Source organism: Phalacrocorax aristotelis, chromosome 2 (assembly GCF_949628215.1).
Source record: "Phalacrocorax aristotelis chromosome 2, bGulAri2.1, whole genome shotgun sequence".
NCBI classification, from domain to species: Eukaryota; Metazoa; Chordata; class Aves; order Suliformes; family Phalacrocoracidae; genus Phalacrocorax; species Phalacrocorax aristotelis.
The window spans coordinates 1478234-1503374 of NC_134277.1; the positions used below are offsets into that span (position 1 = coordinate 1478234).

The following is a 25141-nucleotide window of genomic DNA, read 5'->3' on the forward strand; positions in this document are numbered from 1 at the left end:
GAATTGCAATATTGATGTTTCTGCTTACTACATCTCTAGAAGATTCATAGATGTTAAAAAAACCAAGGGTCTCATATGAGGTAACATCTGTAGTTACAGGCGAGGAGAGAAGCCATTTACAAACTTTTTTTCTTGTACTTCTAAGAGTCCATTTTGAAATTCAGAGCATCTCCCTTCTGAGGAAAGGCTGAGAGACCTGGGTTTGTTCATCCTGGAGAGGAGAAGACTGAGGGGGGATTATATAAATACTTACAAATATCTGAAGGGTGGGTGTCAGGATGATGGGACTGGACTCTTTTCAGTGGTGCCCAACGCCAGGCCAAGGGGCAATGGGCACAAGCTGGGACACGAGAAGTTCCACCCGAACATGAGGACAAACCCCTTCCCTGTGCGGGTGCCAGAGCAGGGGCACAGGCTGCCCAGAGAGGCTGTGGGGTCCCTTCCCTGGAGACATTCACACCCTGCCTGGACGTGGCCCGGTGTGCCTGCTCAAGCAGGGGGTGGGATGGGGTGAGCTCCAGAGGGCCCTTTCCAACCCCACCAGTCTGGGATTCCATGAGTTGGGAAACCATTTGTGCAGTCAGAAACCTGTTGCCATCACACAATATCAGTCTAGTCTAAATTTCTTAACTATTCCAGATACTTCTAGTGACCCATTCTTACCTCCGGACAGCATCTGGCATCTCCTCTTGCTTATGTTTATGCCTTATATAAATCAGTAGCTGCTGTAATGCCTTGACACTATATGTTGTCTAGCCAAGGTAGCTTCTATTTTCAGCTAAAAAAATATGCTGTTTGTATACTTGGTAATTGGTGTTCTCAAAATCTGTCAGTTTCTCTGACAAGAACCCCGTGGCTGTTCACTGCATGCCATCAGAGTCCTCCTGTGTGGTGCCAAGATGGAGCCTGTGTCTTTCAGAACAGGAAATTGCTGTAGGTGCAGCTCAGTGCTCTCTTGCATTTCAGTGACTCGCTGCTCTCTGGTCAGTCCCTTTCTAAGGCTCTTGTAGGTGTTTTTGCTTTTCTTTTCTTGACACTTTCTTTTCCTTTTACCTACCAGTTGTCCAGGTTATTTTCCTTTATCTGGTACATCCAGACAGGAGCCCTCCTTTTTTCTGCTTCAGCATTTTGGCTACTGTGATGTTGATGCCCCTTGAGAAAAGACTGCAGTAGAAATACATAGAAAAGCACCACTCCAGTGTTGTCTCATTTCTGCTGTCAGACAAAAGTTCACTTGAAGAATGACAGAGAGAAAGAGGGAAAAGGCAGTCATCTGATGTGACAGGAGTTTTAGGCAGGGAAGAAAGTGGAAAAGCCAAATGTGTGGCTTGGGAAACTGGACAGTGGAAGGTAGTGACAGGGACTTGGCAGGAACTGCTGGGGAGGTGGTATGCTTGCTGCACTGACATTGTGCTCTGCTTTGGAAGGTGTAGCCAGGGCAGCAGTGGACTGTGTATAGGAATGTAGGCAGCTGGCAGAATTCATAGGGACCAGTGTGCATGCATGAAATACTGGTTGTGTGCCTTTCTCTGTGTGCTGTACTGTTTGGCCTTGCCTAGCTACTCTGTCGGCAGCTCTAATCTACTCCTTGCTTCCTCTTCTCAGGGCTGTGAGAGTGGTCCCTTCAGCCGGGGACATACTGTGGTCTTCCTCATTTCCTGTGGCCCACATTGCCCTCTGTCCAGTAAAGTGTTTGAAGTAGTGCAGAGTAAAACATGTATATGGAATAAATGGAGGAAAAAAGGGGATAGGTCTGTGGGTAAGAACAGAGTTGGGTCAGGTGCGGGATCTAGGGTGGATGGTTTCCCAGGAAGGAGGATGTGTCAGTGCTGTTTTGCACTGCAGCCTTCGCCATGGATGATACTTGTTCAGGACATATTCCATCCCTCTGAGGAAGAGGGGAGAGACAGATCCTAACCCATAGACAGGTGCACCTCCAAGATCTCTTTCATAAGGTGTAATGGTATTGTAATAATCTTTAGTATAAACACTTTTTTAATGTCAGTATTGTGAAAAGTTTGGTAATATTGTCTGTCACTCTCTTGTCTTGCACATGTGTTTGGGAGCAAAATAAGCTTCTGGATAAGGTAAGGTACTCCTTGTGTGTTCTCCTTTTATAAAAGTTTAGATAAAGCATTTCTGTATCTTGGGAGTCTGGTGGGCTTGCAGCAGGGAGATGGCAGTTGTGTAGTGAGTAATATTTTATCTATAGGTGATATTGGAGATAGAAACATGAGAAGGAAGGGGGAGGAATGAGGTGGGACAAAGGGTGAGGTTGAATATGCTTTTGCTAGAGCTGTCTCCTTTTTCTCAGTTTTCTCCTTTCTCTATGTTTATCTATTTTGATGCTTAACAAAGGGAACTGAAGGAAGTTCAAAGATGGCAGACGTAGATCGAGAGTAGATTTGGCTTGCTGACCTTGTTCTCCAGGCTTTAAGGTGTCCCTTACAGAAGCAGAAAAGTGGGCCGGCAGTCTGATCCTTGTGACCAGACAGTCTCCAGGAGGGGTGAACATGAGATGGCTGTGCCCAGGGTCTTGTCTCTTCTGAATGACTGTCAAATACCCCTGGCTGATTGACAGGCAACAGCAGGCCCAGTGGCCTGCTCTTCGCTGGAAAAAGGCCACAATGTGTAGATTGACAGACAACAGAGAGATCTTAAATACAAGCTCAAGTGAGAAGCATTTTCTGGGCCATTTGTTTCTGCTGACTCTGTCTGGGTCAGAGGGTGGGGATGAGTATGTGGGAACGGAGAGAGCTGCTCTGTTCCATAAACATGGAGCTACGAAAACTGACAGGAGAAGTTTCTAGCTCTGCACAAAGCCTCAGTTTTGTCTGTTGCTGCCTCCTGCTGCTTCCCTGCTCAGAGGCCGCACCCACAGTTGGTTTCCTACATGAATACTTGCTGAATTCACCTGCTTGGCTTCCTGTGCTGGTCCCTCTCCTACCTCAGCCTTCCTTTTCTGCCTGTACCAGTTATAGCCATTGGTTCTCTGCTGATCATTCATTCCCCTTCTTTCTTTCTCCAGTTTCCTTCATGCATAGAAGTGCAAGGAATATCTTAAGACTTGTGATGATCAGGGAGGGCATTGAGCTGGGGCTTTGGGGACTACAGAGGATTTGGGTGGTTAATTTGGAGATGCAGGCCCAAATTACATTTAGAATTATATATTGTCATAGTATAATTATATATTTAGCAATTATAAAATGATGAGATAAATATTAAATAAACTATTTTTAAAGTTTTTATTTTATTTATTAATGCTACAAACCCCATTTTCTTCTCACCTGTCTTGCATACCATCTGGAGTGCACGCACCTTGCTTTGGAGACTACTAGCGTGCTACTCCCCATTACTTTCTCAATCTTTAACTGTTGATAATTCAGAGAAGTTTCTGAGCCAAATATGTCTTCCATGTCATTAGCACCCCTTTGGAAAGAGGCTCCAGTCTGACTGGCCACTGCGTGGCAAGCTATCCCCTTTTGGTTGTCTGTGAGCCTGACTCCTCCTAGCCTCTGATGGCCAAAGTTTATTATTCTAGAAGGGGCAGTGAACAGTCAATCCCCAGCTGCCCTCTCCAGGCCACTCATGACTTTGCAGAGCTCTAGCAAATGCCCCCTTAAATTAACTTGGATCACCTATTTCCAGATGAAAAATCATAGTATATTTACTTTTACTCATATGGATGCAGTTCCGTATCTTAATAATTTCCGTGCCATTCTTTGTACTTTTTGCAGATACACTCTACCATTACTGAACTGCAGGAACCAGAACTGCACACAGCATTCAACATGTGGTCAAACCATGGACAGTGGCACAGTGATGTTCTCTGTTCCCTTCCTTGTCATTTCTTTTGTTTAATGGCTATTTTGACCTCTAGTAAGCAGTGAACTGATTTTTTTTTTCCTGGAAGTGTCTGTTTAAACTCTGAAATCTTGCTTCTGTTGGGCAAGTCAGCTCAGAGCCCACTCTTTTGTATGTGATAAGCGGATTGTTTTTTTCCCATGTAATTCACTTCAATACGTATTGAAATCCATTTCATCTTCCTTTTAAATGTTTATTCTGTCTCATTAAGTCCTTCTGCAGTTCTTCGAAGCTGGCCTTCATTGTTGCCAGCTTGAATAACTTAGTGTTACCAACAAACTTTCACATCCTTGATTTTCTTTTTTTCTCTCCCCCACCCCCCCAGTTGCTTATGAATATGCTGAAAAGCATGAGTCCCAGCAAAACTCTGCATGTGCCTTCCTTTTATTTTCAGAACCAATTACTTTAACCTCATTTCTATCCTTTAACCAATTATTTATCCATAATGGTTGCCATTGCCTCTTCGTTTCCTCAAACGACTTTGTAGAGGGACTTGACTTTCAGAAGACTTTTGTGTATGATTGATTATTCACATACTGGTTCAAATGCCTATAGAGTGTGTGTGTATTTGTCTGTATTTTCATGTATATGTAGACATATAATGAACATCTTGATAATTCTTAGAATGAAACTAATCTCTTCTCTGTTTTAAATTGCATTTTACAGGTGGTAGTTATTTTACTGGTGTTCTTCCTTGACGACTATAAGCTTTTAGGATTTAGAATTTAATTTACTCGGAGTCTTGTACAGCATTAAGCTTGTGATTTGACCCAAAGTGTCTTTCCAGAGCACGCTGAAGTCGACATAAATGTCAGGACTTTAGAATGCCTACAGGGGCTACTGACAAACTACCACATTCTATTAGTTTTTTTGGTTTTGTTTTTTTTTTTTTTTAGAGGCTTGATCAGAGACGTGACCTTTTCTTAAAGGATTCTTGTCGCTTTATGAACTTACACTGCTCTCTGGTGTAGGCGAAGGAGAGGGCTCTTAATAGAAAATATTTTATCGTAGTGTTTTCATGGTTCACTTTTGCTTGTTACAGTCTCCCTACTGATCAAAGCAGCCTGCTAGTCAGTGCAAAATCTGAAGCACTACAGACTTGGGCTTGCTTGTAGCTTTGAATAGCATGTGGACTGCACCAATTTGGACTGCGTTTAGCTGCCATGGAGCTCTGTCTTCAGTCTGAAGGTAGAGCTTTCTGCTGTAAGCTGGCCTTGGATATGTTACTGACGACTGAGTGTTTTCCTAAGCCTAGTATTTTTCATTCCTGTTTCCTATCTACTTTATCACTTAATTCCTCTTTACGATGACCAGGAAATACCAGTCCAGAGCTCTTGTGCTCTGTGTTGCTGCTTAGTACTTATCAGGATGGTCAAAATGGGGAACTTGCTGTAGCAACTGTCTGATTATGTACAAATGTCTTTGCAGCTGAAGAAACAGGGACCAAACTGGCTCTTTCTGTTTCCCTTCTTCTCCAGCGACCTGGAATGCCATCAGGAGCTCGAATGCCCCATCAGGGGGCTCCCATGGGTCCCCCAGGCCCCCCATATGTTGGAAGCCCCTCAGTGCGACCTGGGATGCCCCAGACTGTGATGGAAACAACAAGAAAACGCACTGCACCACAGCAGGTCCAGCAACAGCAGGTGCAGCAGCAAGTGCAACAGCAGCAGCAAGCCACTCAGAACCGAACTAGGAGGTGAGTGTTCTGGAAAGAAAACGTGGAAGGACAATTTGAGGAAGAAAAAACAGTATCTTTTTAGCAATAGGTAAGACCTTTAAGATCGAATTAGGCAGAGTAGAAGTTTTCTATATTGTCAGTTTCTTAAAGCAGGACAGACATTGGTAAATTGTAAATCTTACTCTTTACTTTGCTTGTGAATGGTCTTGAATAAACTGACCTTTGCTGATGTCTGGTTTTGCAGTTATAATGCTTTTACCTTGAAGGTTTATTGGGCTAAATATATTTAGCCATTAAAGTTAATGAACAGTTCTCTGCCAATATAGTACAAATATTGTATTATTTGTTTTCTGTTCTGTATAGTTTCTCTGATTTCTGATTGGCTAACGAAGTGGTCTGTAAATGAGACAAAGGGAAAAAATTTTTGGTTGGTCATGTGAATGTATTATGGTCACTCAGCAGAGTGGTCATAAAACTTGCAATTGTCACAGGTGTTCCTACATATAAAGTAAAGAGATATGCATAGGAAATAATAGCATAAGAGGGATTTTTTTTAAAGGTACTTTCTTTTTAAAATATGCCCACTTTATACAGTGCTGGATGCATTCTCTCTTAAATAGCAGTTCCCTAATTTCTTTTTACAACTTACTAGACCTCAGCAGTCTTGAGTTCCAAGTGTGAGCCAGTTCCCCATAAATACATAGGGTGCAGTCATCTAGGTGGTCTGCCTTTTGCAAAATCATTATAGGTGTATATAGATTCAGACAGTGTTCTGGTGGTGTCATTGTTTCTAGTTGTAAGTAAAACATGAGTCTCTAAGCTCAGTGCTTTAGGAGCTCTGCTCTGTCCAGGTTATATGCCTTGGATCAGCAAGCCAGACTTGGGAATGCTTATATCTGGGATGCATCTGGAAAGGATACCAATCCTGAGAGTATTAATACATTATGATTGAATAAGACTGAGTACAGAAGGCATGTGTGTGAGTGCAGCACGTGAGCACAAGAGATGCATGAGCATCATGGAGGCCTTGTCCAGCACTAGCCAAAATGCACCTTCCACAGCACCTCCCAGGAAATACTCAAGGAAACTGTACAAAATAATGCCTAGGTTTCAAATATACAGCATACAGATAACCTGAAAAATTGTGACTGCTGGATAATTAACGTAAACTTTAGTCACTAACTAGTTTCCAGGGATTATTAAAGAAGAATGTTTTCTAAAAATTGATGGCCTAACTCACAGAGGAAGAAGTTTCCCTTCCCCAGTTCTTAACTTCAATGCTTCTAGTTTGTAACCCAGCAATAATCTCTACTGTAGTGAGGCCAGCTCACACCAGCGGTTCCTAGGTATTCAGGAAAGTTTCTCTGTTTCTTCTGCCATGCCTTCCCTCCAGATAATGTGTTGAATATTTTCCCCTCATTCATTTTCCACCTCCCTGTCATTTCCCATTGAAATTTTTCTGTTTTTTCAGGCAAACTTTTCTGGCACCTTGGGTCCAGTTCTGGAAGTAACTGAGTCCTAAGTTTTATGGCACAAACATGCCAAGAGCTGTCGTTGTCCTTTCTTGGCAGGTTTGGTGGAGACAAAAGTCTCATTTCTGTAATAGACTCTACTCTAGTAGAACTGGTTGGTTGAGACCCAAGCTGTTGGGGGTTTTTGGTTGGTTTGTTACTTGCTTTTTAACTGCAAGCCTTCGAGGTTGTTGCAAGTGCATGCGTATCCCATTTCCTGTTGGGAGGATGGAGCTTGCTCAGACATTACTTCCAGACTCTGTGAAGTGTTTCAATGCAGATTTGATTTTGTGAGCTGTGGAAGGTGTTGGAGGTTCACACCATGTAAGATTCTAGTCCCATTATTCCTATGCTTTTACAAAGGGACATTCACTTATGAAGTTGGGTGTGACTGTGTGGATGAATTTTCTGCCCCTGAAGAAGGATATAGTTTGCACCTCCAGGCATGAAGAGTTCCTCAGGCTTGGCTTATATGGGGATGGGGAAGGATCTAAGAATCTGATATTTCAGGCCAGGCTTATTATTAGCAAACATAGGAAGGGAGTATGCCACATCAATGTATGTGGAAACAGCTTTTATGTGGACATAGCTAATGACATACTTCCTGTCTGAAAACAGTAAGGAGGGGTATCCTTGTGACATGGCAGAGTGGCAGCAGGCGGTTCACTTTCTCCCATTTGTCTGTCACAGATGGAGTGATTCAGCTCCTGTTTAAGATAAAGGCCTCACGAGTTATAGAGCTGAAGAATAAGGCCAGAATTCCCTCTTGGCCCTGTTAGAGAAAGCTAGGTAGCAGGTTTAGTGGGCACAAATCGTTCTTAGAATCTGAAGAATTAAAAAGACAATGTATTTGGCAGTCTTCCTGGCAGTACCATTTCTTAGGTACATATACATTTGTGTGTACGTACATGAACACAAGTATGTTTTTGAAAGCATAGATATATAAATGTGCTTATGTATGGGCATGGACACATGTATATACACTGCAGGTACACATATATCTTACCACACGTATGTTCATAAAGATGAACAAATATGGAAATGTAATCCCACTTACCTTTGTATATCACTCATGCAAATATGTTACAAAAAACCAAGCATATATACGTAGAGAAGGGTGTGTATATATGTGTCTTTTCATACACCATATGAAATACACATATATATGTGTGTTTTCATCAGCACTCAGTTTTGGGCATGAATGAATGAATGTGTGTCATCTGTTTGAACAACTTCACATTCTGTTTACAGGCACTCAACCTCTTACATGTGCATATGTATAGGTATATCTCACACTTCCACACGTCTGTGCTGTCCTCCTACATGCTTTTTCTGTATCTGTAGACAGTATGTGCACATGCACTTGCACACATTGCCGCCCTGCACCATAGAAGATGCTGTGATCAAAGAACTTGCACACTTCTTTCCAAGATGCATAACAGACAGCCCTGATTTGTTCTTAGCTAACTACCTCCCCAGGCTGCTGAGAGAAGGGGTCCTAGGTCCTGGGCATGGGTGAGACCCTTTTGCTGATGCATGCACAGCTGTGCACCAGCATGTGGAGATGTCAGGATAATTTAGCAGGTGGCCTCGTTACTCCTAGATCTGTCACCATGGTAACGTGTTTTTTTCTTTAAAAAATGTACAGTGCCAAGAGGAGGAAGATGGCTGACAAAATTCTCCCTCAGAGGGTGAGTCGCTTTCATTTCCTATTCCCTTCACAATCAGTTCAGCATCTTAGTGTAATTAGAGGGATTTTAGAAAATACTTTCACTTTTTGTCTAAAAATCTAATTAAAAAGTAAGTAGGCAGTGGGTGAAAGTCTAGAGAGCAAGGCTGGGGCTGGGGCTGGGGGCTGGGAGTGTGGAGTGCAGCCCGGCCTGTGTCGTCCTCGTGCACTGGGTTAGCCGAGCCAGCACTGCCACTTGCTGGATGGACAGTGGTGCTGGGCTGCAAAGTACACGACTTGGCGCTGGGGCCCTCTGGGTCTTAAGGATGTCTTTGATCAATTTTTGAGGCTGGCCAAAAGCAGGTTCAGAGCACAGCTGTGCCTGTAGGAGATGGGCTGATTCTCTGGTCTCTCTGGCCCAGTAGAGCTGCCAGGCTCTAATTTTTGTGGTTGTGTCTTAGTAGGACTGAAGTGAACCCGTGTAGACAACAGAGTTTGAGGGGCCTGTATTTTCCAGAGAGTTACTAATTCTCTTATCCCTGGGGATATGTCTAGCTTTTAGTGTCTGCCTATGCTTGATCCTCAATGCTTACATCTTCTACTTCCCTTTAAACATTGGAATTTCTCTCTGCCCCCCCATCTCTCATTATTCCCAGACTTTTCCTTTTCTGTGCCCTCTTCAATACAGTTCCCCCAAAACCTACTTGGTCCCAAAAGGCAAGCTTCCTTAGTCTTCAAAACATAGACCCTCATCACATCCTAGTCCCAGTTTCTTTGGGTTCTGGTGCTTTTTGTGGGCTCAGAATCCCTTTGAGAGGTGTGTAGGTCTCCACATCCTTTTGAAGACTACCTCTCCACTGCTAGTATAAACCCAAACTTGCTGGCAGCCTCCAGATTCTCTTCTGTGACGTTCCACAGACTCCTAGTGCTAGCCACCTGAGGAGGTAAGCCCACTTTGGTACTCCTGATGTCATATTATCCCTTCTTTTCTTGTAATTCCTGCCTCCCTCTGAGGTTAGCCATTAGCTCTCTCAACATGCTGTCTTGAAAGGACTAAGTTACCATTAAATCCAGACCTTTGAACTACTTGCAGCCTCCATAGTGTTTGTGTTAAAGGCTCATTCCTGCTCTGCTTGGAGTCTGTAATTAGAATGAAAGCTACATTTCTTGCACAGTCAGTTCTGTCTGTCCCACATATCCTGTATGGTGGGGCTATGGCTTTAAATATATGTCCATGTCAAGGCACTTTTTTTTTTTTTTTTTCTGGTGCCTTTATAAGATAAAAAGGTCTCAGAACAGAGGTAACCAAACTTTTTTGGCAATAGAAGACTTGTGCCTCTGTTTATCAAATTCATGATAATTCTTTAATAATTAGAGCCTTATTCAAGTATGTCAAAAAGCTGTACAGATACTAGCACCTTTCAGAACCATGCTGTCACCAAGTCTTCTTGCCTTTCAGTATCTTTGTTGCTGTCAGCCAATAATTTTAACTGATGGAGTGATAATGCAACACAAATTGCTAGAGTTCTGTCTGCAATAGTTTTTATCAGTCCAGCTGGAGTGTTGGTATCGATGATATGACACTGTGTCTGGATTAAGGTACTCCATTAGGCTGCAGTCAGTGTACCAGAACCTCCTTACACTCACCATTCATGGGATGGGAAAACGCTGTGTGCGTCGGTGTCCCGTCAAGTAGATGATTTGCACCAGGGGCTGTGGAATGCATGTGAAGTACAGGGTAAAACTTCCAACTTTCCAGAGCTACTTCTGGAGTATTTTCCAGCCAGTCAGCATCTGTTACCCAGAGACTTTGCAGGCTCCTGCTTGTGTTTTCTGGGAACTGCGAAGGGAAGAGAAGAAGATACTAAATACATTTTACTCTTGAAAACCATCTTATGTAATGGTGGAAAAGGAGGTGGGTTTTCAGTGTTACTTGCTGTGATAGCGAGTCAGGCAGTTGGCACAAATAACGTGCTGTTGGACTTCCAGGCTGTCTGATGAAGCCTGTGCTATAGTGCTGAAGCATATTGCTAGTTGGGTAGGGTCGCTCAGTTGCTACAGTTCAGCTATTTGAGAAGGATTTAATTTTGCATGGATATAATCATATGAGAAAGTTCAACCTAGCAAACTTTTACACGTAGGAAGATAGGATTATGGAACTGCATGGGACCTCCTGGCACACCCAGTCTGGTTCCCTCTGTCATGGAAGCCGTGACACAATTACTACCTCAAGACTAGTTAGGTTCCTTACCTCTGAGATACTTTAGATCCAGCAGTTTGGGTTTTGGTTTTTTTTTTTTTCTTGCTAGGCTCAGCAAGGCACGTGCTTGTAGTTTGCCAGGTAAGAGGGGCTCCCCACAATTCTAATGCTCAAAGTGCTCAAAGTCCTTCATTATGTCTATTCCAGGTTAAATTCACCTCTTCAACCTCTTTAAATCCCCCTCTCAGGGGACCAGAGCAATACATGGTATTACAGATTACCAGTATCACCACTGCTTGAATGCCACTGATGCATTTTTATCTCTGCTGGAAATAGCTAGTGATGCAGATTGGAATTGCATTTTATTTTTTGTGGCCTTACCACATTGATACAGCGTATGGTCATTCTGTGACTGACTAATACTCACAAGTATTTCTACTTTCTATTGTTTGCAACTGACAAACTCCCATATTAGAGCAGGAATTATGGGTATAGACTCTGAGGAACATGATCCTGTGTTTTGTAATGCTATGTTTAATCCTGTTTCTATTATACAGTTCTCAGCTTCTTTACATTCTCTCTACTACCCTCTGCCTTGTATTGACGGTGCCACCCAAATTTGTCATTATTAAGTTTTGTTAGCATACTTCTCCTTTTTGTGCTGGAGCTATTAATGAAAATATCTAAATAAAATTAGCTTCAAAAATGGTCTATGAGGTAATTCCTGCTTAATACTTCTTTTTCTGTGCCAGTTCTTTACCACATGTTGTTGTTGTTCTAACGTCCACTTCTGAGTCTTAAGTAGTGGTACTCTTTATAGCTGTATGTCAAATGCTTTATTTAAATGCAAGTCAAATGAAACTACTGCATGCCTTTTGCCTAAAACGCAATTTTAATGAAAAGAAAGATTTGGTTAAGCCCAGGCTGACATACTGTAATGTAACAAGGCTTAACGTTTTTTCAACATTAACTCCAGTTCTGCGCAGCAGGCTATACGCCACCCCATTTTCGTTCTGGATGCTCCCTTGTTCTCAGGTCACTGAAACCCTCATTCAATTTTGGAAAAGTTCATAGGCATCTTCATTTATAGCTGGGGGGCCTAGATCTCTGGATGTGCCCTTTGTGGCCCGAGTCTAGCAGTTGTACCTCGGTTTTGACCTCAGGCCACAAACTGTCTGTAGAGAAACATGACTGCACATCAGATTGCACCTCTTCTTTCTCCAGGCCTTGCCTCCTCATTACTTCTGGTCAGTGTCTTATTTTCTCTTAGTTGTGAGTCACTAAATTTTTTTCCCAGGCACCGTGACTGTGATTCACTGCTCTGTTTCTTCAACTTCCTTGCCTACCCATTCTGATGCAAGAATCTCAGCTGACAATCATTCTGACTCCATAGCTGTGTGTCTCTGCTTTTCCACATTTAACTTGATGAGTGCAGGGCAACTTTGAAACAGGCCCCAAATTCCCATGAGGCCTTTTTGTCTAGCTGTGCTGATAGGTTTTTGTGCAGCTGTCCTCTCCTTTTCATCCTCTCTACTTCATTCTCCTTTACACAAATATCCAGTCAACTCCTGCTGCTGTTCACTGACCACTGTGTGGGATTCTGTGTACAGATCCCTTACCATATTAGCTGCCCTGTTGTTGTTTGGTCACTGCATGGCTGTTGTCCACCTCTTCCTCCATCTGAGCCAAGCAAAGGTGAGGAACACCTGGATCTGCTATTCACTCATAGGAAAGAAATGGTTAGGGATGTGATAATCAGTGGCAGCTTCAGATGTAGCAACTGAAATAATGAAGTTCAAGAAGCTGAAGGGAATGAGGAAGGAGAGTAGTGAAGTACAGACCCTGGACTTCAGACAAGCAGAGTTTGGCTGGTAGGTGTAATCCCATGGGAAGCAGCTCTGGAGGGCAAAGTGGCTCAGGGAAGCTGGCAGGTCTTTAAGGACCCGCCAAGCACAAGAGGAATCTATCTTGATATGCAGGAAAATGAGCAGATTTATGAGGAATGCAGCTTAACTAAGCAGGGAAGTCACACTGGAGGTCCCAACATCAAAAGGCAGCATACAGGAGCTGGAAGCAGGGATAGGCTGCGAAGGAGGAATTTAGAAATGTTGCCTGAGCATAAAGGGAACGGTGTCAGGAAAGTCAAAGCTCAGCTGGAGTTGAGATTTCCAATGGACGTCAAGGGCAGCAAGGAAAGCTTCTACTGTTACATTAGTAATAAAAGGCTGACCAAGGAAAATGTGTGCCCAGTGCCGAGTGGGCTGGGTGATACAGTGGTGAGAGACAGAGAAGTCTGAAGTACTCAAAGCCTTCTTTGTCTCAGTCTGCACTAACAATGTCTCACATACCTCTGTGATCAGTGAACACATTCAAGAGGAACAGCCAGCAACGGACAGGGATTGAGCCAGGGATTACTTGAGAAAACTTGACCCATGCAGGTCCATGGTACCCAACAGACTGCATCTGTGGGTGCCGAGGGAGCTGGCCAATTTCCTTGCATGTCCTTCCTGCTGCTGTTCCATAGACCATCTCTAGCAGAAGACTCCAGAAATGTTGCTTTCATATACCATCTGACTCCCTGCTCTAGAGCTGATGCTTTTCCATGTTGATTAACTTTGCTGTCATCTCTCCAGTAGTTTCTTTGGACTGCATGCCTCAGAGGTTTGGCTGGGTCACAGATGCTGTCTAGCCACCAAACATAAAGGAGCTATGGAATTGCTTTTACTAGAACTTTGAGAATAGCTCATAAAGACTCCTCATAATCCTAATTCATAGATGTGACCTGTATCTTTCTTTATGGAATTAAACATTCAAATATAAACAGTGTAGAACTTAGGTGCTTATCCTCTTTGAAACACTATCTCTTAGGGATCGAGACTCACAAGATGCAAGTTATAGGCTAGCAAAATTCTAAGAAGTTGCCCAATCTCTATTTATTAGTGCCTTATTCTCCCCCCCCCCCAAAAAAAAAAACAGATTGCTGAAAGTTGTTTGTTTGTCCTGCTCGTGTAGTGAAGAATTTAGCTCCAGTTGCTTTTTCCTACCTGGAATGGATCAAATTCTATTTATTAGTTTTTTCTGGGACCTTTAATAGTAGCCAACTTTCACCTGGAAAGAAATATCAATCTGAAGAGTACACTTTTCTATGTCTGGATTTTTTTTTTACTCTCTTTAGTTTAAACAAAAATTAAATTATGCAGGTGACAGCAAGGTGGCTGTCTGCTACAGACAATCTGCTGACAGAGGAGGAGACAAAGCCTTTCTTAGACATCTGGAGTTGGTTGCATAGTTGCATGCCCATGGTTGCATGCCCTTGTACTCATGGTGGAATTTTAACCACGCTGACATCCGCTTTGAGGGCAGGAGCACGGGGCACAAGCACTACAGGAGATTTCTGGATTGGACTGATGACAGTTCTTGACACAGGTGATCAACAAGCCAACAAGGAGAGATGCTCTGCCAGACCTGTTACAAAGAAGGAACAACTGTTTGGGAATGTGAAGCTTCAGGGCAGCCCTAGCTACCGCAACCATGAGATGGCAGAGTTTGCAATCCTGAGAGAATCAAGCAAGACCTGGACTTCAGGAGAGCAGGTTTTGGCTTGCTCAGGGATCTGCTCGAAAGATCCTTTGGGACAATGGGGATCCCTGGAGGACAAAGGGACTCAGGAAGCTGGCTGAACTTCAAAGGCAACCTCTTCAAAGCAAAAGGGAATGATCAGACCAATGTGCACTAAGTTGTGCAGGCCTGGCAGGAGGCCAGCAGGGTTAAGCAGGGAATTCCTGACTGACCTCAAAGGCAAAGAGGGAGTGCACAGAGGTGTAAACAGGGGTGGTCTACCTAGGAGAAACGGCACAACGGTGCCTGAGCATGCAAGCATGAAATCAGGAAAGTAAAAGCTCAGCTGGAATTGAACCTTGCAGTGGACATGCAGGCAACAAGAAAGCCTTGTGCAAGTGAATCAGCAGCAGAAGGAAGACTAAGGAAAACCCCAGTCTGGGTCTGGTTCTGCTCTCCAAAAGCCATGGAAAAGGCCGAGACACTCAGTGTTGTCTTTGCCTCCATTTCTCCTGCTGCATCCTGTCCTCAGGCCTCCCAGGTCCCTGAGCCTATGTCAGAGTCAGGAGAGCACAGCTCTTCAGAGGGACCTTGGCAGGCCACAGAGCAGGACGGCAGTCCAACATCGTAAAGTTCAATGAAAGCAAATACCAAGTTCTGCTCCTGGGATAGAATGATGCCATGGAGTGGTACAGGTGGTCATCAACTGGGTAGAAGGCAGTTTTGCAGGAGAGGACCTGGGGGTCCTCATGGACAACAAGCGGAGAATGAGTCTGTGAGGTAAGCCAGCTGTGACAAGGTTCAACTGCAAAATGGGCTGTATTAGCATAAGCATTGCCATCAAGTCAAGGAAAGAGGCTTTTCCTTGCTATGCCACACTTGTGAAACTACGTCTGGGACTCCTGGGGCACAGGAATAGAAAAACGTGGTGTTCTGGAGTGAGGCCTGCAGAGGACCACCAGAATGTCTGGGGGCTGGAGCACATGCCTACAAAGAGAAGCTGCAACAGCTGGGTTTGTCTAACCTTGAGAAGAGAAGAGGGAAGGGAGACACTGTTGGTGAGTGCAACTGCCGTATGGGACGGTGAAGAAAAGACAGAGCCAGCCTTCTCTTGGAGGTGCACAATAATAGGATGAGAGGCAACAGAAACTCACTACAACATGGGCAATTGACCCAGTATAAGGAATTTATTTTTTTTTTAATCATGATGGTACTAAAGCATTGGAACAGGCTGCCAAAAGATGCTGTGGGAATGTCCATCCTTGGTTGGAGGTTTTGAGAACCCAACTGGACAAGGTCCTGTTTTAATTTCAGCCTGTTTAGTGCAGCAGTAGGTCTGCATGACTCCTAAAGGTCCTTATGATCCAAATTATTTTGTGAATAATGAGGCTTAAACAGTTGTCTATACAAATTGTGGTTTTACTAGATATTCAGTGAATCCTTTGTCCTCCAGGGATCCCTATTGTCCCAAAGGATCTTTCGAGCAGATCCCTGAGCAAGCCAAAACCTGCTCTCCTGAAGTCCAGGTCTTGCTTGATTCTCTCAGGATTGCAAACTCTGCCATCTCATGGTTGCGGTAGCTAGGGCTGCCCTGAAGCTTCACATTCCCAAACAGTTGTTCCTTCTGTGTAACAGGTCTGGCAGAGCATCTCTCCTTGTTGGCTTGTTGATCACCTGTGTCAAGAACTGTCATCAGTCCAATCCAGAAATCTCCTGTAGTGCTTGTGCCCCGTGCTCCTGCCCTCAAAGCGGATGTCAGCGTGGTTAAAATTCCTCCATGAGTACAAGGGCATGCAACCATGGGCTTCCTCTAGATGTCTAAGACGGGCTTTGTGTCCTTGATCGGGTGGTTTGTAGGCGATGCCCCTCGCAGCATTGTCTGTTCCAGTGCAACTCCCAGCATTTGGATGAAGCCTTCCCTAGTGTGCAGCGTGTTGTCATTGCCTTCCACGCTGTCGTACTGTGCCAGTCATACAAGCTATCCTGTGATGTTTTTCATATCCCAGACTTCATAGTGTTGCAGCTGTTCACTGGCTTCTGATCCTGTCTGTTTCACAAGCCTTGCACATATGTTTGCAGGCACGCGTGATGGGGTCCCCACATTGTGCTACTTTTACAAGGAAATTGTGAGAGCCTCTTCCATCATGCTGTTCCCTGCACACTGTCCTCTCTGCCCCTGCTTTGATGATTTTTTCCATTCTTTTGTCACCGTCGATAAATTATGCACTTTCATCCTTTATTTCCATGATTTTTAAAAATAATAATTATTCATATTAATTTTTAAAATTTTGAAACATTTGAATTTTCACAGTAGGGAAAAAAAAACCCCTAGCCTCTAGAAAGACACTATCCTAGTAATGTTAATAATAATTTATTCCAGTTATCCATGTAATTCTAAGATAAGCATTAACATACGTGCTTCAAAACCTCAGACGATAAGATGATGCTGCTAGGTGCTTTTTTAGTTTCTTGAAATAGATAAAGGCCAGAATGAAGAATTCAAGTCTTGAAATACTCTACAGATTTATAGTTAGAACTTTTGTAGAAGAAGAGAGGAGACTTGCAGGGAGCTATGAACTTTTCAGTTAGGGCAAACCATGCAGGAATAAGGAATTAGGCAGGCTGTACAGATCTGTATCACATAAACACTAAGATAACTGGGGTTCAGTTTCCGATGAAGAAAAATGAAATATGTGCTACTGGTCAGAGTGTAAGAGTATCCTGAAGTGTAAGAATACCTTTATCTTTTCAAGCTAAGATGTATCAGAAACAAAGAAAATTCTTCATTGTGATGGGATACTGCTCTGGCTCCCGTTAAATTTTCCTCTCACTCTTGAGAGGAAATTGGGAAAAAGTATGACATTGGAACGTTATCATGCCTCCAAATGATTATTCCAATAGAAGCATGAGAAAGCAAAAGACTGTAAGAGCAACCAAACTGGCCTGGGTGGACCTTTGGTCTAGCCAAGTATCCCATCTTCACTGTGACCATAACACATACCTAGAGAAGCGTACAAACACAGACAAGTACAGTTCTTCTCCCAAATACTCGCCCAACCTGCAGCCATTTGCAGTTTAAGGCATTATATGCAGCATTATCTTTGTTGGCTGATTTTAAAGTGTTTATGCTTTCTTAACATGTTATAAATTTTAACATTCAGTTTGGTTGTAGGAATGGAATAGGAAATACCTTTTCACTTTCATGTGGTGAGAGATGTAAAAGTGTGCAATAGAAATACTTATTGAAGATTACTGCTGTTTCTACAAACTAATTAGAAATTTCATTAGATCCTGGGTCCAGTACCCTGTGAACAATCTGGAAAGGTTGTATCATAGCTGTAGTATATGCTTTATCTTGAGGGCTGTGTAGGCCAGCTCCCTGCTTCATCATGTGCTTAGGAGTTCATTAACTGACTGTGCTAGAACTTGGAGTTAAAAGACTACAACTGTGTTCTGGGTTCAGAATTTTTAATTGACTGCAGTATAGTATGATTAATTTCCTCTGTGTCAAAGGAACTGAGGACTCTTCTTCTGTGTGGAACAGGATAAAAGCATTGGGGTATTTCGTTAGGTCCAATGATTTGTATTCACTGTGGGAAGGAAGTATTGCCTAGCTGTCTTTATTCTGCAGGCTGTCTGGCAATTCCTTGATGTTTCCAGGGCAATGCTTGCTCTTCGTGCTTCGCTTTAAAAAATGTGTTGTTCTTTTGTTATTCTTCTGATACTAAGACTTTGAACGAATACAAGCAGTTTAAAATATAGCGATTCAGCTAAAGCTGAACAGAGTTTTTGGCTCCATGGTTTCTTCTTCTCCAAAGTGTCAGTCCTGCTGTAAATAGAGCAGGTGTTCTAGCATCTTGAAACAAACAAATAAATAAGGTTGAAAAGGACATTTATTTGATAGTCTTGATCAGTCTAAATACAGAAGGGAGGAATTGCTCCTCTTTAGGCTGGAAAAAGGAAATATTAAGAAAGGGATGACAAAAAAAAAATGTAAAATGTATGAGCAGTATGGAGAAGGTTCATAGGGAATGCCTGCCCACTGCTGCTCCAGCTATGCAAGAAGATGGCATCAAATAAATCTAACAGTTGGCAGGTTCAAAATGAGCAGAAGGGAGGTACTTCTTCACACACTGTCTATTGAGGTTCTGGAATGCCGTGCCTCAGGTTGTTGTAGGTACTAAAGGGTAACAACTTTTAAATGCTGTTAGAGACACAGTACTAGGAGAGATGGACTGTTAGGATGACCTTGTGCAATAGTTCTTATGTCATTGCAGAATATAGTGAACAGGTGTATGCCTGGTGTCTCTCATATAGGTGTTTGTAGCTTACACCCAATTAAAACTGTAGACTTCTGATTCTAAACAAAACAGCAATACCAACTAGCTTTAATTCCTATAGAACAGAAGTATTCTAACAGTTAAATATTTTAGTTAGGTGGGAACTAGAGTGAATGTTGTACAAATAGCTGAGGCAGTCTAGTAGATTCATTATAATTACTTACAGTTCCTTTCTTTTATTGTTTGCCTGCATGAGTTATTCCCAGTTAAGAACAGGTTTTTCATATAAGTGTATACTTGCCCATTTCTAAGCTCAGATCATTAGGTCTTCCTCCTAACCTACTTCATATCATCTCCTCTGCGAACTTCTCTGGGAAAGAGAAAATAAAAAGGGGGTTTGTTGGTAAAATTAATGTAGTTTAGCTAGGCTATTAAAACACCAATAGAAGTTGGCAAGATCATAAGTTGAGACCTCATAGCTGGTCATGTTGAACCTTTGATGTAAAGGTCAATTTCACCTCAGGCAAGAAGATGCGTTGACAGAGGTTGACTTCCTAAATGGCAGTTATTGCTTAGGATGGGTAACATTTGTTTTTAAAAAAATCAACGTAAACATGCACCCTTTATTTTTAGTCTAGAGAGACCCAGCAGTTTTTCTAGTTTAAACAGGACAAATTCACCTTACTTTGCGTTGCCGAGAGCAGTGGCTCCCAGGCTGCTTGTAGCAAAGCCTCACTTGAAAAAAATCAGCCATGATTCAGGCCTTGTGGATGTAGCTGGGGTCTTCCAGAGTTCATTATCTTTAGTTCTGTGCTCCACCTTTTCAGTCATGTATTTGTACCATGCCACTGAGACCTGTCCTGCTAATTGGGAACTACTGCCTTAGGGATAAGTCCTTCTGAGCACATCTGTCTAAGGGCTGGGAAGGTGTCAGTATTACTGCTCTGGAACACAGAACATTTTTGCTTCCAGTGCTTGGATATTCCTTGCTTCCTTCTCAGATCCGGGAGCTGGTTCCTGAGTCCCAGGCCTACATGGATCTGTTGGCCTTTGAACGCAAACTAGACCAGACCATTATGCGGAAGCGTGTGGATATTCAGGAAGCGCTGAAGAGGCCAATGAAGGTATGTCATGAAAAATTTGTAGATTGAGTTAGTGGGGAAAAAAAATAATCTTTGTATTATATGGTAGAATGATCTTTCCAGTAAAAGGCCTGTTAACAGAGATATTTTGAAACAGGTCAGGCAAAGGTCCTAAGAATAAGCAGCTGGGGAGCAGCATGCATAGAAAATTGGTGGAGAGAATTCCATGGATATTACTAGCTCTAGCTTCTGAATACCTTTAATAAGGGGAATAATAGCTTCTGGATAAATAAACACTGGTTTTGGAACTTTGTATTAGAACAATTAGAAGAAAATAAGAGATTAGAGGGGTGTGCTGAGAGATGTATTAAATTTCCTGTTAGAATTCAGTCAAAAGCTAAACTTGGGGAATAACAGAACATATAATGGGAAGGCTTACTTACAGAAAAATTGTTAAAGATCATGCAAAAATGTATACATGTACATAGTCTGTAAAGGGATGGATAGTGGCATCAAGTGTAGCCTGATGAAGTTTGTGGATGACACCAAGTTGAGTCGGGAAGTAGACACTCCAGAAGGGAGAGCTGCTCTGCAGGGAGATCTGGATAGGCTGGAGGAGTGGGCCAGGAAGAACCTTATGAAGGTCAACAAGGAGAAGTGTAAGGTCATGCACCTGGGAAAACATAATCCGGGAGTGCAGCACAGACTGGGATCCACCTGGCTGGAGAGCAGCTCTGTGGGAAGGGACCTGGGGGTCCTGGTGGACAGAAAGCTCAACATGAGTGGACAGTGGCTGCTGCAGCCAAGAAGGCCAACAGGATGCTGGGTTGCATCAAAAAGGGCATCACCAGCAGAGATAAAGTCATTATCCCGCTCTACTCAGCACTTGTCAGGCCACACCTGGAGTACTGTGTGCAGTTCTGCTCCCCTCTATATAAAAAGGATGTGGACAGGCTGGAAGGGGTCCAGAGAAGGGCCACCAGGATGATCAGAGCACTGGGAAGCTGCCATACGAGGATAGGCTGGGAGAACTGGGTTTGTTCAGCCTTGAGAAAAGGAGGCTCAGAGGGGATCTCATCCCCATGTACCAGTACTTAAGGGGCAGCTACAAAGAAGATGGAGACTCCCTTTTTACATGGAGTCCCATGGAGAGGACAAGGGAGAATGGACACAAGTTGCTCTTGGGGAGATTCTGATTCGACACGAGAGGGAAATTTTTCACATTGAGGACTGCCACCATTGGAATAATCTCCCCAGGGAAGTGGTTGACTCCATGTCCATATTGGACACCTTTAGGATTTGTCTGGACAGGGTGCTGGGCCATCTTGTCTAGGCTGGGCTCTTCCTAGAAAGGTTGGACTAGATGATCCCTGAGGTCCCTTACAACCTGGGATTCTGTGATTCATGTAAGAAAAGAATGGATGACATTTTCTGCAATATCTGTTAGATCAAGTCCAGCACTTCACTGTTCATAGTATCCTACTGAATGGTCTTTTCTGAAGTTTTCTGAGTCTATTCAACTGAATCATGGAAAAGTTTAGATAGGAGGAAACTGTAGAAGTCATCTAGTTCAATCTCCTGCTCAGAACAGGGTTGTCAAGCGCTTGTTGAGTTTTGAAAATTTCTAAGGATGGAGGTTTCGCAGCCTCTTCAGGCAATCTGTTCCAATGTTTGGCCACTCTCATTGTGAAGAATTTATTTTCATGTCTTAATTGTAAGTTCTTGTGACTATATTGAATGTTAATATTCATTCATATAGTAAATCCTGTAGTATGAAGAGTTTTGTAGCTCTATGTCTACTGTGAAGTAAAGCTGTCGTTCTTTCCTGTCCCACAGTAATGGGTATCATCCCAACTAAGATCAAGATTCCATTCTGTTTGTACAAGTATCTGATAAGATGTGGAAGGCTTTTACCTCTGATATTTTTCCAATTGATATATATGAAACAAGAAAAAATTAAGTTCCATTAACATACCTATTTTATAGATAGGAAACCAAAGTGCGGATGGTTTAAATCACAAGTTTGTAGCCAAAAAGTGTTGTATATAGTTGTAGATTGGACTTTCAGAAGGAATAATTTGTCTTATCTTCTTAATGTGGGTAGAACACCATTATTTTAAGCCAGCTAGGACCTTGGCTGTGTTTAAGAGTAATTGAAGACTTAGACTTGCATTCATAAATCTGCAGGAGGATGTTTATTCTGTGGCAAACTCTTTAACTAGGGAATTGCCCTAGGTTGGATAAGGTTCCAGCTCTAAACTGTACAATGGAGATATTCAGTGGCTGTAATGGGGAAGAGTGTAGGAAACACAACAGTCTGCAGAAACTAGAGACAGAAAATTCTGTTTCCATCTAGGGCTCAGCAAACACATTTTAAATATCAGTTACTCAGCTAGTTAACATCTAAAGAATGATCAAACAGATGTTTTTCAAATTCATGTCTAGACTTAGCATGTAGCAGCTGTGAAATTCAAGACCTGTCAAAACAGAGCTAAGCCTAGACAAATTTGGGTTGTTCTGCTGTTAACTATTTTCATTTTATTACAGTTGGAGTATTGGTAACAATAATAGAAGTTATCTCTGCATTTCCAGCTCTTATCAAAGCTCTTGTAATTTTGAAGTATTTGCCTTAAAACAATGGTTCCCAAATTGGGATTGTAATTGTTTAAATTTGTCTCAGGTATGTGATAATATGTAGGGGATATGCAGGACTGCTCAGAATTATCAGTTGTAATTGCAGTTATCATATTGGTCACAGTGGTGGAGTTGTAGCTAGAAACAGTCTTTGAGCACCACAGGTTTATGGTCTAGTTGCTCAGGCTGTTTTTCTCTCTCTGAAAACTATTCTGGAGTAATTTTAGGGGGAAGTGTTTCAAACACTTTTGAGGACAGTGCAAAAAATATGCTGGGCCTGTTGATCCTACTTGGATCTTCTGCGAACAGCTGCACTGCTGATACAGATGACAGCTGTGGGATTGCTCAGAGAGCAAGGAGACCTTGGGGTTGTGAGGTTGGTTGAAGAGGATGTAATGGCTTTTAGCACCTGCCAGCTCACTTTACCACTGTCAGCAACCCTTCTCAGCTGCCAGCTTTTCCAGTCGAGATCCTGCCTGGTCTTCTTTCTGTCTGTTGGGTACTATTGTGTTCTCTCCTCTTCTTGTCAGTCCTACATTCTTGGACTACATCTGTCATGAGAGTGTCAGAATTCCTCATCCGCAGAGCAGAATTTGCTGCATGCCACTTGTCGCAAGAGTCCTTGCACTGACTTTATAGAAGACCCACCCACTCATGTGTTCAGAATTCCAGAAGGAACTTTTTAGGAGGGAGTCAGGCAGACAGGACTGACTGCAGTATGGCTAGAGGTACAGATATAGCAAGCTCCATGGCCTGAAGGAAACCGAAAACATATGGCTCAACTCCAGGAAAGTACTGTCATTAAAGAAGAATGCATTACTGAAAATCTGGACAGCTAGGGCCATGGTGGACTTTGGGAGTGGGATTTATTGGGCTAAGTATAGACATCTACATTGTATTATTTAGATGTAAGCTAGTCACTCCGGGCTCCATTTGTAGTCGAGACAGTCAGTGTAGGCAATGGAGTTCAGGGCACAGTTCTTCTTATACAGAAGTAGATATTTATAAGAATGTAGATAAATCATGCCCTAAAAAGTGCCTATTTGTCTCTATTGTCTAAGCCTGAGATAACTGGTCAGTTGTGGACATAAATATAACTTTAAGACTGAGACGATTTTCATCCCAAGGCTTGAATCAGGGCATCTAGTGACTCATCCCACAAGCAAGGCTCCTGCTCCAAGTCCTGGCACCACAGACAGCAGTTTGGTCTCACCCAAACCAGCGACTGTTTTCCAGGGACTGCCACTCTTTTGCAGTGAAATGGTGTGGGACATTTTGTTTACCAGGTCTGTGTGTAGTTGCATTTCCTCAGACTAAACAATCTACTCCCAAGTTCTCCATTTTTAGGTTAAAAAAGAGTACTAGCATCTGAGTACAGTCACAATGTCTCTCTCCCTGGTTCTGTTAGTGGAGATTTTTTCCCCACTGTCATGGTTTAACCCCAGCTGGCAACTAAGCACCATATATCAATCATACATCATACAGTATGGAATATTCCTTTGGCCAGCTGGGGTCAGCTGTCCCAGCTGTGTCCTCTCCCAGCTTCTTCTGCACCCTCAGCCTACTCGCTGGTGGGTGGGGTGAGGAGCAGAAGAGGCCTTGACTCTGTGTAAGCCCTGCTCAGCAGTAACTAAAACACCCCTGTGTTATCAGCACTGTTTCCAGCACAAATCCAAAACATAGCCCCATACTAGCTAATATGAAGAAAATTAACTGTACCCCAGCCAAAACCAGCACGCTCCTTTTCAGGTCTTGGGATGGTTGGTGAATTAGCTATTGGATTGTTGGCAGAAAGGAATTTGCATTTTTTCTGAAACACTGAGGTTTCTGCCTGGTCCTCTGGCCTCTCAGGCAAGACTGGGGTTTTTTTGCTCAGTATTCCTTGTGTCCGCAGAACCTCATACACGAGCTCTGCAGTTCTAGTGTTCTAAGGGGCTCTCATCTTTTCTGTGTACTGAGTTCTAAACCTTGAGAATCCAAAGAACCAATAATTTGTGAAGATTTTTGTGTCATATTCTGAACCCTACTGTCACTGAGCTCCTGGAATCAAACTGTGCTCATTTGAATCAACAAATGCAGTAGGTATCATTTACCCCAACTTGAGCAAATAATTTTATTCATTCTTCATGGGATGTTATGAAGAAAGAGGTGGGGATTACTAAAGAAAATTTAAGGTAACTGAGAGCAGTGGCAGCTCTATCACTTTTTAGCTCTGGTAGATTCCCCTCTGCACTTTGAGGTCTGTGGCACTTGGGCAGTGTAATTCCTTTTCTGTGATTGTCATGTTGGTCTTGGTGCTGGCTGGGTTTAATTGGAGGAATTTCTGCTATAAAATAATTACCAACTGATTTGAAACATCATTAAAGGTGAGGTTTATTATCTTGATAATAACCTTATACTTAATGTGATGCAACTGAGAGGAAAAAACGTGGGATAAGTCAGTAAATAGAATTTCCTGCAGCAAAAGAAAAGTTCTAGTGTTGCTGCAGAAGACCCTAGTGATATGTCATCTAATTGTTAAAGCTGGAACACAGTGTTGTCAATGCTCAAAATCAACAGTTCAAACTAGAATGATCATGCGAAAAAAGAGCCTCTGTAACAGCCTCGGGAAAGGAAGATTCACCTTGTGAATGCCACTTGGCTTTTATATGTGAACACAAAAAAA

The 25141-nt window shown here is 42.8% G+C and overlaps 1 protein-coding gene across 16 annotated transcripts in view; it reads left to right on the forward strand.

Annotated features, from left to right (window-relative positions):
* The window catches only part of SMARCD3 (SWI/SNF related BAF chromatin remodeling complex subunit D3), a 107398-nt gene that overhangs the window by 46804 nt on the left and 35453 nt on the right, over nucleotides 1-25141 (forward strand). For 11 of the 16 annotated variants that reach the window (XM_075082054.1, XM_075082051.1, XM_075082062.1 and 8 more), the window contains 3 exons: nucleotides 5343-5560; nucleotides 8702-8744; nucleotides 19762-19884. In XM_075082054.1, the coding sequence (XP_074938155.1) occupies nucleotides 5352-5560; nucleotides 8702-8744; nucleotides 19762-19884 (375 nt within the window). In that variant the 5' untranslated portion in view covers nucleotides 5343-5351. Of the gene's footprint in view, nucleotides 1-474; nucleotides 934-953; nucleotides 3880-5342; nucleotides 5561-8701; nucleotides 8745-19761; nucleotides 19885-25141 lie in introns of those variants that run through there. The other 5 variants (XM_075082060.1, XM_075082055.1, XM_075082049.1 and 2 more) reach the window with 4 other exon arrangements.